The sequence below is a fragment of the Lepidochelys olivacea genome (genome assembly GCF_965140295.1).
Source record: "Lepidochelys olivacea isolate rLepOli2 genome assembly, chromosome: 13".
NCBI classification, from domain to species: Eukaryota; Metazoa; Chordata; order Testudines; family Cheloniidae; genus Lepidochelys; species Lepidochelys olivacea.
The window spans coordinates 22942188-22953315 of NC_140423.1; the positions used below are offsets into that span (position 1 = coordinate 22942188).

General features: G+C 44.4%; 1 protein-coding gene across 2 annotated transcripts in view; it reads right to left on the reverse strand.

Annotated features, from left to right (window-relative positions):
- The window catches only part of DHX35 (DEAH-box helicase 35), a 48579-nt gene extending 41292 nt beyond the window's left edge, over positions 1 to 7287 (reverse strand). For both annotated transcript variants that reach the window (XM_084645908.1, XM_084645907.1), the window contains exons 1-4: positions 7232 to 7287; positions 4776 to 4909; positions 4288 to 4380; positions 586 to 663 (exon numbers count right to left, since the gene is read on the reverse strand). In XM_084645908.1, the coding sequence (XP_084502034.1) occupies positions 586 to 663; positions 4288 to 4380; positions 4776 to 4909; positions 7232 to 7271 (345 nt within the window). In that variant the 5' untranslated portion in view covers positions 7272 to 7287. The remainder of the gene's footprint in view (positions 1 to 585; positions 664 to 4287; positions 4381 to 4775; positions 4910 to 7231) is intronic.
- Positions 7288 to 11128: the final 3841 nt, after the last annotated feature.

An 11128-nucleotide genomic window follows, 5' to 3' on the forward strand; every position in this document is an offset into this window, starting at 1 on the left:
GAGAAAGGGGATGCTACAAAACTAGCAGTGAGGGCAACCAGTTCATACAAGAGAGAATGAAAGAATCCAAGAAAGACAAGTCACTAAAGGATCAAAAAGTCTAATAATGTTAGGAACCATTAGGAAAGGGACAGATAATAAGACAGAAAATATCATAATGCCACTATATAAACCCACAGTATGTCCACATCTTGAATACTGTACCCAGTTCTGGTCACCCCATCTCAAAAAGGATATAGTGGAACTGGACAAAGTACAGAGAAGGGCAACAGAAGTTGATCCAATAAAAGATATTACCTCACCCACCTTGTCTCTCTACTAGTTTAGTGATGCAGACAAATGAAAACTAGTGTTCAGTTATATAACCTGATACAAACTGAATCAATACATCCATTAAAAGGAAATTGCTATTAAATTAACCTGAACCAATATGTGGATTAGTAAAAATTCTCTGTGGTAGGGCCAGCTCTGACACTGTATTTAGAACTTTTGTAAATTCTGCCTAAGGAGAAATCAGTAGAAGAATCATTTAAACTTGAAGCTGCAACAACGTTAATTTTTATAGCAAAAAAGAAAGGAACTCACTGAAACAGCAGCAACCCTGCGAGGCTGTGTCACTCCAACTACTCTCCCTTCAGCTGTCCAGCCAGCTTCTGCTAGATACTGCAAACAAACATTGAAGACAGGGAATGCATTTGTCATACATGACACAATGTACCCAGCAGTTAAAGCACAGTACTGGATATCAGGGCTTCTAAGATTTATTCCTGGTTCTGACATCGACTCTCTGTGACACCGCAGGTAAAACACAAAGATTTTGTGCATTAGTTGACCCCTCTATAAAATAGGTACACTACTACTACCCCTACCTGACAGGTACATTAGCATTTAGGAAGCATTTTAAGATATTCAGATGAGAGAAGATTCACAGCTGTAAAGTATTTCCTCTTACTGATTCCTTTCCTGCCCCTCATTTAGTTGTCCTGTCTCAGGAAAAATGTCCGAATAGCATTAGTCAAGTATTCATGCTGAAGCAGTTAATATACCTCACTAGTTTTGTAGCTATGTAGTCTGGCAAGAAGAGCTAATTTTATATATTTGGCAAATATTGATTTTTTTTTTTTTAGTAATACTCACCACAAAAAAAAAGCTACTAAGTTTCTGTAACTGTTGTACTTCGGATGTGTTGCACATGCCCATTTCACGTTAGGTGTGTGTGTGCCTCAAGCACAGTTGCTGAAAACTTTTCCCTCAGTGGTACCCATTGGGTCGGCTCTAGCACCCTCTAGTGCCGCTTGCTCATGGCGCCAGTATAAAGGGACCGGCCGACCCCGCGTCCCCTCAGATGTCCTGTCAAAAGTTTTTAGAGCCCCCCAAGTATCTGGGTGGGGCGGGTACAGATGCTGAGGTATATGAGGGCAGTTGCCTGAGCCTGCTTTGTTTCTTTTGCAGGTGATGGAGGGATGGTGGAGCTTAGAAACAGGTGTTCTGCTGAGGCCTGAAATGCTTCCTCGAAGGCACTGGGGTATAGAGGCTGAGGGACTTGAGGGTAGCTCTGGAGTCCTTCAGTCCATGGAGCTTTGCATCTGTCTGCCCTGAGAAGAGCGAGGTCCTTTCAAACGGAAGGTCCAGGAGAGACTGCTGGACCTCCATTGGCAGACCTGAGGACTGCAGCCAAGAACAGCTGCACACAGCCACAATTGAGGCCATGGATCTAGCTACCAAGTCTGCTGTGTCCAGAGCAGCCTGCAGAGAGGCCCTGGCTATCAACTTCCATTCTTCCACCAGTGCAGAGAAGTGCTGCCTGGACTCCTGGGGAAGCAAGTCTCTGAACCTTGACATGGAGTCCCAGACATTAAAATTGTATCTCCCTAATAATGCCTGTTAGTTGGATATGCAGAGCTTTAAACCTCCTGTAGAATAAACCTTTCTACCAAATAGGTCTCTGAGTCCTTCGCCTTAGGGCATGCATTCCCTGTCTCCCACAAGGCTTTAACTGGTCACATGATGGCCTAATTGAGAGGCAGCCACTATAGACAGCCACAGCGCAGCCAAGAATGTTGACAAGGCTGTGGAAGGATTCTATGACTACCTCCACATGCAGCCCTAAGTTCAAGACCACCTCTTCATCAGCTCCTGATGAGCTTTGAAGTCGTCCGAGTCGGGGGTGACATGCCCGCCCCTGACACCGCCTTGTCCAGGGAGGAGGAGGAAGACTGCACTGGCAGGGGCCCTCCTCTTCTCCTTCTGCACTGACTGTGTCCCGCAGGTCTAGGTCCTATGGATCAGTACCAGGATCAGAGTCTAGGTCGGGTGCTGTGCGATGGGACAGAGGAGCCCTTCTCTCCGAGGCTACCGAATATAAGCATCTGGAATGTGCCCCTGAAATCAGGAGAAAACACCAAGGGTTCCAAAATGGCCATTGCATCAACACAGGCCAGAGCCCACTGGGCCAAGCACTTGGATATACCCCTGCGCCAGGTCTATCACCGCATTGGGCTGACCAGGAGGGTACCGACAGTGACCCATCTGTTGGGTATCCGACCCCACTTCCAACTCAGACGATGAGCCTTCCTCCGGGGACCATAGCGGTGCAGTACTCATCGGTTCCAGAGATTAGTGCCGAGGCGGGGAGGCCCGCATCGAGGATAGCAGGGACAGTTTCCCCCAGATGCTACCAAGGGGTCAGGTACCGAGCGGCAGTTTGAGATGACATGCTCCATACTGCCCACCTACACCGGCTCTTGCTCTGCCGTCAACGGCAGTGCCAATAGCACCAGCAAGTATCTGCCTGCCATGAATGCTTCCAGTGTGGTCAACACCGCGATCACGCCAGAGCCTTGCTGTCCCTCTGGCACCGGCTTATCCGGTACTGAACTCAACAGAGCCTGCAAACAGGATAGAATCAATGGTACCCCACACGGAGAGGAGGCAAGGCAGTGACCTGACTCAGGTCGCACTCCACTGCGCTCCTCATGTTTGGCCTTTTTCTGAATCAGGGAATGCCCCGTCTTGGCCAGCTGCTTCTTATGTTTCTTTCTTGGCACCGGGGACAGGGAACGGTACCGAGAGTCCCTCATGGTGGAAGGAGCACTCTGCACCGACGCTGAAATACTCAGTGCCGAGTCTGACTGGCTTGGCTCCAAAGAGGGTCTGAGTGCCTCTTCCATCAATAGGAATTTCAATCTGGCCTCCCAGTTCTTCTTCGTACAAGGACTGAAATCCCAGCAGTTATAATGGCCCTGGACATGAGCCTCAACCAAGCACTTTAAGCAACTGGCATGCAGGTTGCTCAAAGGCATAGGCTTGGTGCAGGGCTTGAAGCCTGGTGACCGAGGCATGCCTTGGCACCAGGGGCAGATGAAAATCCGCTAACAAGCAAGAAGCTCCAACTAAACTATGTACAAAAGCTATTTACAGTCCAAACAAAAAAAATAAATAAGTAGTGAAGAAAGAAACAGGGGAAATAGATGAAAAATGAAGACCACTGCATACAGCTTGTTGTAGTAAGAAGAGCAGTTCCACCTGTCCTCTGATCACAGGTGGTAAGAAAGAACTGAGGGGGGTGTGGAGTTGGCCGTTCCCTTTATACCTCCGCCATGAGCACGCAGCACCAGAGCGTGCTAGAGTGGACCTGACAGGCACCACTGACAGAAAAATTTCCACATACTGTACTCGAGAAATGCACACACCTAATGTGGAATGGACATGTGCAAGCACTCGAAGATGACCAATATTTTAATAGAATATGAAAAGGTGCCATACAAATATGCAATATGTTTCTCCCATCATGTTAGAATTTTCTGGCAACGAAGCACAGGAAATAAAGATGGTCACTGTTTGAACAAAGAATTAGAAAGATCCTGATTGAAATTTTTTCTTTTCTTTTTTTAAAAAAACACACTTTACAAATGGTGATGAATTTAAAAGAATTCTGAAGGAGTAATAATTTTAAGAAAAGTTGACCTCCTAGTTGAGCAGGAGCTTTTTGCAGTGGGAATCGTGGACCCAAATTTGATTCTTGAGTATGGTCCTTTGTTACGTAGGCCAATAAGTTATGTGGCAGAAGGATTTTATGCTGTTGCAATGCCAGAACCTGTTGGCTGATAGCAAGAGAGAGACAAGGTATAAGGCTCTCTCATACCTCAGTGCATTGCAATATTAGGACTGGGCCTAAGGTATCACCCTTGCCCCATAAGGTCTCTACACTGCTCCCAAGAGTTGGCTGTCATCCTACGCAAGATCTCCTGGAAGAATACAATTTTGCTATGTCACATGCACACTCACTTGTGGAATCTGAGTAGTTTTTCCACATCCTGTTTCTCCAACAATCACCAGCGTCTGATAGTTCTCCACCAGATAAAGGATGTGGTTTCTAAGCTGGAAGGGTGGAACATACTCAAGTTAGGAGAACAAATCTGTAGAACAGAATTTTCAATACATTTCTGCAAAGAGCAATGCACATATACACATACACTCAGTATAAGGTATGAATTATGTTTAGAGCTTGATGTGAGAAAGCTAAACAATTCATTAAAATCCATCAATGCAGTGCACAACATAAGTTCACATAAAGGTTGTAATAAAAAAGAGCAGATTCACTTTTGCCAACATCTATTAAACACAAAGAATAAAGTTCAACAAATATTAGAATGGTGACTTCCATTACATCACTTTCATGTTGTAAAGTGATTTTTAAGAGAGAGGATCAGAAACAATTTATAAAAGAAACACAGCAGGCATGAGATTCAGCATATCAAAAAGTCCTTTCATACCTTAAACACTGGTAACTTTTGTCTCTGCTGTTCAATTGAAAGAGATGCATAGGGATTATAGATGACAGAAACACCTGTACTTTCAGCAGCACTCTGCCTCTCTTCTGTGATGCTGACACCAGGACCTTCCGTGCCTACATGACATGAGACAATTTTAATAGGAGGATGACAGAAATTTGCACAGTATATCTTAGTCTAACTCAGACAAATAAGTTCTTTAGGAAAAGGAATCTGTCTGCCTTCTAACATGTGCTGTTAAGCATCTCTAACATAATAATCATAAACATATGTAGTTAATGCTTAATAAACAGGAACTTGTTCCAAATTAAATGTAAATCTCTATTTTTTAAAGTCTCCTAACATGCCACAATGTATCTGTGTCTCTCAAAGAAAATTTTTAAAACTTCATGAGAAATGTACAAAAGCCTTAACTTTTGGCACCTCTCTTTTTCCTTTTCTTCCACTTTAAAGAAAGGTTTTTGACATACTGTATTTCTCACTGTTTTTCCCAGGAATGCCTCTAGTCATTTAAAACCAGCAACAGGCAATAAGAATCAATTTAATCAACACACCATACTAGAATAAGTCTCCCAATGGAACATTTTTGATTGAGATTAATTCTAATGTGTACTTTTAACCCTACTTGCTTATGAGCCATGCCACTCACTAAATTGAGCTCATAAATCTGTTTATTCCCAGTACATGTAACTGGGAAACTCATGACAGCTGGAAATGCTCAATCATGGGGGGGATTTTCTCATTAAGGTAATGCATCTTCTGCAGTTTTCTCCTCTGCTATTCAGTTGAGATGTCTCTCATTTTGTAGGATCTGTGTTGCACATTATTGGCCATGTCCACAGAAGGATTTAAACGATATTTGCTCAATTCTGCTTTAAAACAGACAGGTCCCATCCACATTCAACAAACAAACTGTTTATATTTTGTATTAACATAGACGAGTTTAAAGAAGGGTTAAAAATGGTTCCAATAAGAATTTAATCCCCATTATAGACATAGCTTTAAACAGCAGTATCATATAACATTTGGATGCCAACAGAAAGACAAGGAATAATTCCTCTGATCACCCATGTGTTTTCTGTTACCACGCTCCTGGACCTACCCGACAGATAATTTATTTAAATCAGGTAACCAATTCAACTTGCCAAGGCTAAACCACTTGGAGGGAGACTCCCTCATTTTTTAGATTAATTTTACAGCAATGTATAAATTTTTCATTAATCTTCAGTGTATGGACTGCATATTCCCATGCATTTGTACAGTGACCATGCTACAGGGGACCTGGGACACACAGGAGACTTCAGTATATCCCAGGAAACTGACTACTTAAATTCAAAATGTTTCTGCCTCTCTCTCTCTCTACTATCAATCAATATAAATTCTGGCTCTTCCATGAACTGATTGCTGCTTCAGGCAAATGCATTACTGGAGCCTCTGGGTGATAGTAAATTGTTTTCAGATCCTCACACCAAAACATAGAGCATAAGCACAAGATAGTATAATTCTTTCAGTTAGATTTGCTCTCTGCTTTGCTTTTATTATAGAGGAGCTGCAGCTCTGCTATTATTATTATTATTACCAGCTGGACAGTGGGGTGGGAGGAGGTATTTTTTCATATTCTCTGTGTATATATAAAGTCTGCTACAGTTTCCACGGCATGCATCCGATGAAGTGAGCTGTAGCTCACGAAAGCTCATGCTCAAATAAATTGGTTAGTCTCTAAGGTGCCACAAGTACTCCTTTTCTTTTTGCGAATACAGACTAACACGGCTGTTACTCTGAAACCTGAGCTCTACTATAGTTAAGGTTGGGAGTCCCCTGCTTACAAGATGACTAATTCTATTTTATTTTAGAGGTATACATGAATTTAGTGCTGGTGAAAGATGCCTGTTTGAGATTCCCTGAAGACCCACACCCCTATTTATCCACAGGGGAGTTTCAACCCATGCAGCAGGAGCACGAGCACAAGCTTCCCGCCCCCTCAATGCAGCCGGGCCGATGTGCCTTTACCCTGCAGCCCAGGGCCCACCCTCAGCTGCACGAGCAGAGCTCGTGACCCATCAGCCCTCAGCATCTCTGCTGACCAGGGGCCAGGCAGTAGCAGGGAGATAGGCAGCTCCGCTGTTGGGGGCGCCCGGACTGTAACCCAGCCAGGTCAAGGGGAACTTAAATGCCCCCCTCAGACTCTGCGGGAAGGAGGGGGGGAAATTACAGACCATTAAATCACCAGCTCCTAGTCACTGTGGTGGGGAAGGGTAAGAAACGACCAGCTTTGCCCCAGCCCCGCTCCGGGCAGCGCCAAGAGGGGATGGGACGAGGGGAGGCCCAGGAGCCTCCCGCCCGGTGAAGGGGAGCAGAGGGGACTAGCACCAGCAGTGCCGATGCCCGGCCTTTGCTCCCCAGTGGCCCCCTCCCTCCCGGGCCCGTTCGCCCCTCACCCGGTTTCCAAAACTTCATCGGTCCTACGGGCGCCGCCATCTTGGGGTGAAAGGTCAAAACGGAAGTGACGCCCCCGCCCACCGCAAGGGGAGGGGCTGTGCGTCATGTGATAAGCTGTGTGATTGGCCGGCTGTTGCTATGGCGTAGGTCCCTTCCCAGGCAGCCTCCCCGCCACGAGTCGTAGGGAAGCCGAGGGCCCTATTGTGCCCCAGGCACCTCCCTCCTCCACCAGAGGAAGCGCCCAGAGGCTAGGGGGATGGGCGCACAGGGAGGAGCCTAGCCATATCTCATATTCACACCTAAGAATTTGCTCCTAGGAGCTGGAGCTTTAAGAACAATACCATGCATCATGACACTCATAACTAGAGGGTTGCGCACTTTGTTGTTTCCCTAGGCTGAGCACTTTGCGCACACTCGAGGGTCCTTGCATTTCTCTCGTCCCAGCCACAAGTTCCGTGTGTGCCATCCTCCCCTCCCGCTCTGTTGTAGAGACTCTCTTCAACCCCTTCATCCCTTCCCTCATGCCAGGGTCTCCATGTCCCCCTTCCCTTCTAGCCAGCGTCTCTGTCTGTCCCCCGTATCTTTCTCCCACACCAGCAGCTCTGTATACTCGTAGTTTCCCCAGCCCCCAGGCATAGGGCACTGTGTCCGCATTCTCCCCATGCTCACCGTTCCGCCTTCCTCACCATGGCAAGGGCTTAGTGTGCCTCCCTATTCCCCATCCCTCCTATGCAGGATCTCTGTGTGCCCTCCGTGCCAGGGGCTGTGTGTTCCACATCACATATCCGAGTTCTTCATTCTTCCTCCTCCTGCTAGTGATTCTGTATCCCTCATTCCCCCTTCCCTTGCGGTTCCATGGGCCCCCATGCCAGGAATCCCTGCCCATGCCAAGGACTGTGTATGTACGCTCCAGCCCCCCACCTCCAACCCATTCTTTTTCTTTCTCTCTGGGAGATAAGTAATTCAGTGTGTCAGTATATTTAAACTGTACTAGGAACAGCAGCAGAGCTGAGATTGGGGTATTGCTATGCTGGAAGGCTGCCTTCAGCTGGTTATTTGATCTATAGACACAGTCAGTGGTTGAAGTTGCTTAATCTGCTAACCAGATGATCTGTGCACCCCCCATTTCTCCCTGCTGTTTTTTTTTTTATTTTCATCCAAAGCAATAGGGTTCTGCCCACTGATACCTGCAACAGTCCCTGAAATTTTGGAGTTGATCAAATGCAACATTCAAAAGTTATCACATTGCGGACAAGCGTCGAAAATGCCACCGCACCGAGTGCAAGATTTCACTTCACCTGGCCAACTAGGAAAAGAGATTGAGTTTAGATTCACCTTAGCTACCATATGTTAGCTAAGCCCTACCTAAATTTGATCATTTTTCTAGTCAAAACTAATAGTCAACATTGTTCCTTATGTTCAATCTCATCTGTTAGGTCTTAAAAATGAATTCAGCAGTGCAAGGTAAAAAGGCAGGGAAGCAAGAGCAAACTGGTGGCTGCTGCTGTGAGCATTTGTATTATGGACAGCATTGGAAGCTACATCCAGTGACTGGCAAACAGACCGGATGTAACTTTAGGCAACACCAGCACAGGAGAAACCGAAGCACAACAGGCTGGATAGGGCTGCTCAAGGCCCAGTTTAAGGCACGTGCCCAAAGCTTGACTTGTGAAAAGTTTCCTTAAATTCACAGAAGAAAAAAACAAACAAAAGTATGATGCAAGCCATAATCCCTTGCATGACTCATTAGTCCTAGCCAAGCCTTAAGAAAACTCTCTATCACAGCGGTTCTCAAACTGTAGGTCAGGACCCCAAAGTGGGTTGTGACTCCATTTTAATGGGGTCGCCAGGGTTGGCTTAGATTTGCTGGGGCCCAGGGCCGAAGCCCGAGTCCCACCGCCCGGGACTGAAGCCATGGGCAGCGGGGCTCAGGTTACAGGCTCCCTGCCTGGGGCTGAAGCCCTTGAGCTTCGGCTTTGCCCCCCTCCACCCAGGGTGGTCAGGCTTGGGCTTTGTCAGAGGGGGGTGTGGTGCAATTAAGTTTGAGAACCTCTGCTCTACGATAAGACAAGGCAGCACAGGCTGGATTTGAGGTGGTGGCTCGACCTAAGGAGAGCCACAGGATCTTTGTCCAACAGCTTCAATAAGGAATCCCGATTATATTCATTACAACCAAGTCAAGTTTCTTCCCTACCACAAGGCTATATGCACCAAAGTCATTGCACTTTATACCAGGCAGCTGATGGTTTGGGAAAAGAATCACCAGACAATTAAGTTCAATTACCCTGATGCTTTATTAAATCTTTGACAAAGAGGGTGAAAAACTCACAGAACCACAAAATCCCCAGCCACATTTCACTTGCTTCTTAATCTCTAGCACTCTTTTTCGTGTACATAAATAATGTGACAGAGCAGCACTATGACTGTTGTAATTAATCGTAAGTGATATGTTTATACCTTACCTGGTTAATATGGTCTTTCAATTAATTTTTATTATAATCCGATGGTTGTTTGGCAAATTCTTTTAGAGAAAAATTATGTCCTTGATTGTAATAAGAGATGTAATCTTAAAATCCTGGCTGTTTATTTGGATACTTTTTGAAATTACAAATAATACAAAAGATCTCCCACAGTTATTATATAAATATTGCTTTTTTTCCAGTCACAGCAACAATAGCCCATACAGGAAACACTGTTACAGTAAACTTAGAATCCTTTGCATAAAAGAGGAGAAAAAGCTCATTCAAGAGAAAAGTCCACCATCAATTTTGAACACACAAATATGCAAGACACTTACAAATTCTGAAAGAGTAAGTTAGCCTGACAGGAACATTCTGCACACATCACAAAAGTGGCATTAAGAGGATTATTGCATTGAAGAGATACATATCATAGCAAAGGACAAACCCATACTTAGGATACTAGCACACAAGGATAAAAAAAACCATCATGGACACTGAATGTTCTTAGATTAGGCAAATTAAGTTTCAGTTACAATAAATGCAGAAGATTAATTATGTTATCTTTATTGCACATAACAGACTTTTTCTTGTTTATAATGTATAACAGGCTATATGAAGTGCAAATTAATGTAAATCTAGAATATTAATTTTTTCCTGAATTAAAACAGCCTTAATGCAACAATTATAGGGTTGCCCCCAGTTTTGTGTATTTTTTGTTTTTAATTGCTATGCTTAATAACATACATAACTCTTCAGTTAGGTTTAGATATTCACACCTCAGGCCCAGACTCAGTGAAGCACTCACACCCATGCCTGAATGCTCTGCTGAATCAAGGCCTCAATGAATGAAGTGGGTTAAGAGTATGTTCCTACTTTACTGCAGTTGCCATTGTTTGAGTGAAGAGAACTTTCTGCAAGGCTGGATTAATGAGACCACAGGGCAAGAATATATGTTGAAATTACTATTTTTGCAACAGAAAAGATTAGATTTGTTTTAAATGAGAGCTTTGAATTTGTATGAAGACCTTAAAATGGCAGGATATTTGATTTTTTTTTTTTTTTTTTTTTTTGCACAGATGATTTGCCTGGCCTAGGTTAAGGTGAGCTTTTTTGATTTTTGGGGAAATGTGTGCAGTGAGTGGGGAAGGGGGGAATTCTTCCTTGCGTTTCAAAACCTCTCATAAAATTCAGGAGTAGGCTGAAAGCAACAGCTCCTGTGTCTGTCAGGCCAGGTATGGTGAATGTACAATGATATAACGAAATAGGCCTTCATTTGGTTCTGCAAAAGCAAATAGGGAAAGCTTCAGTGTAGGAAAAAAAAAAGTATTCTAGAGAAATGAATATCTAAAAAAGATTATAAAAAATCTTTTTGCAACCTTATCCATACTTTATTACAAAACAAAAAGGATAGTGTAAATTTAAAATAATGTGCAA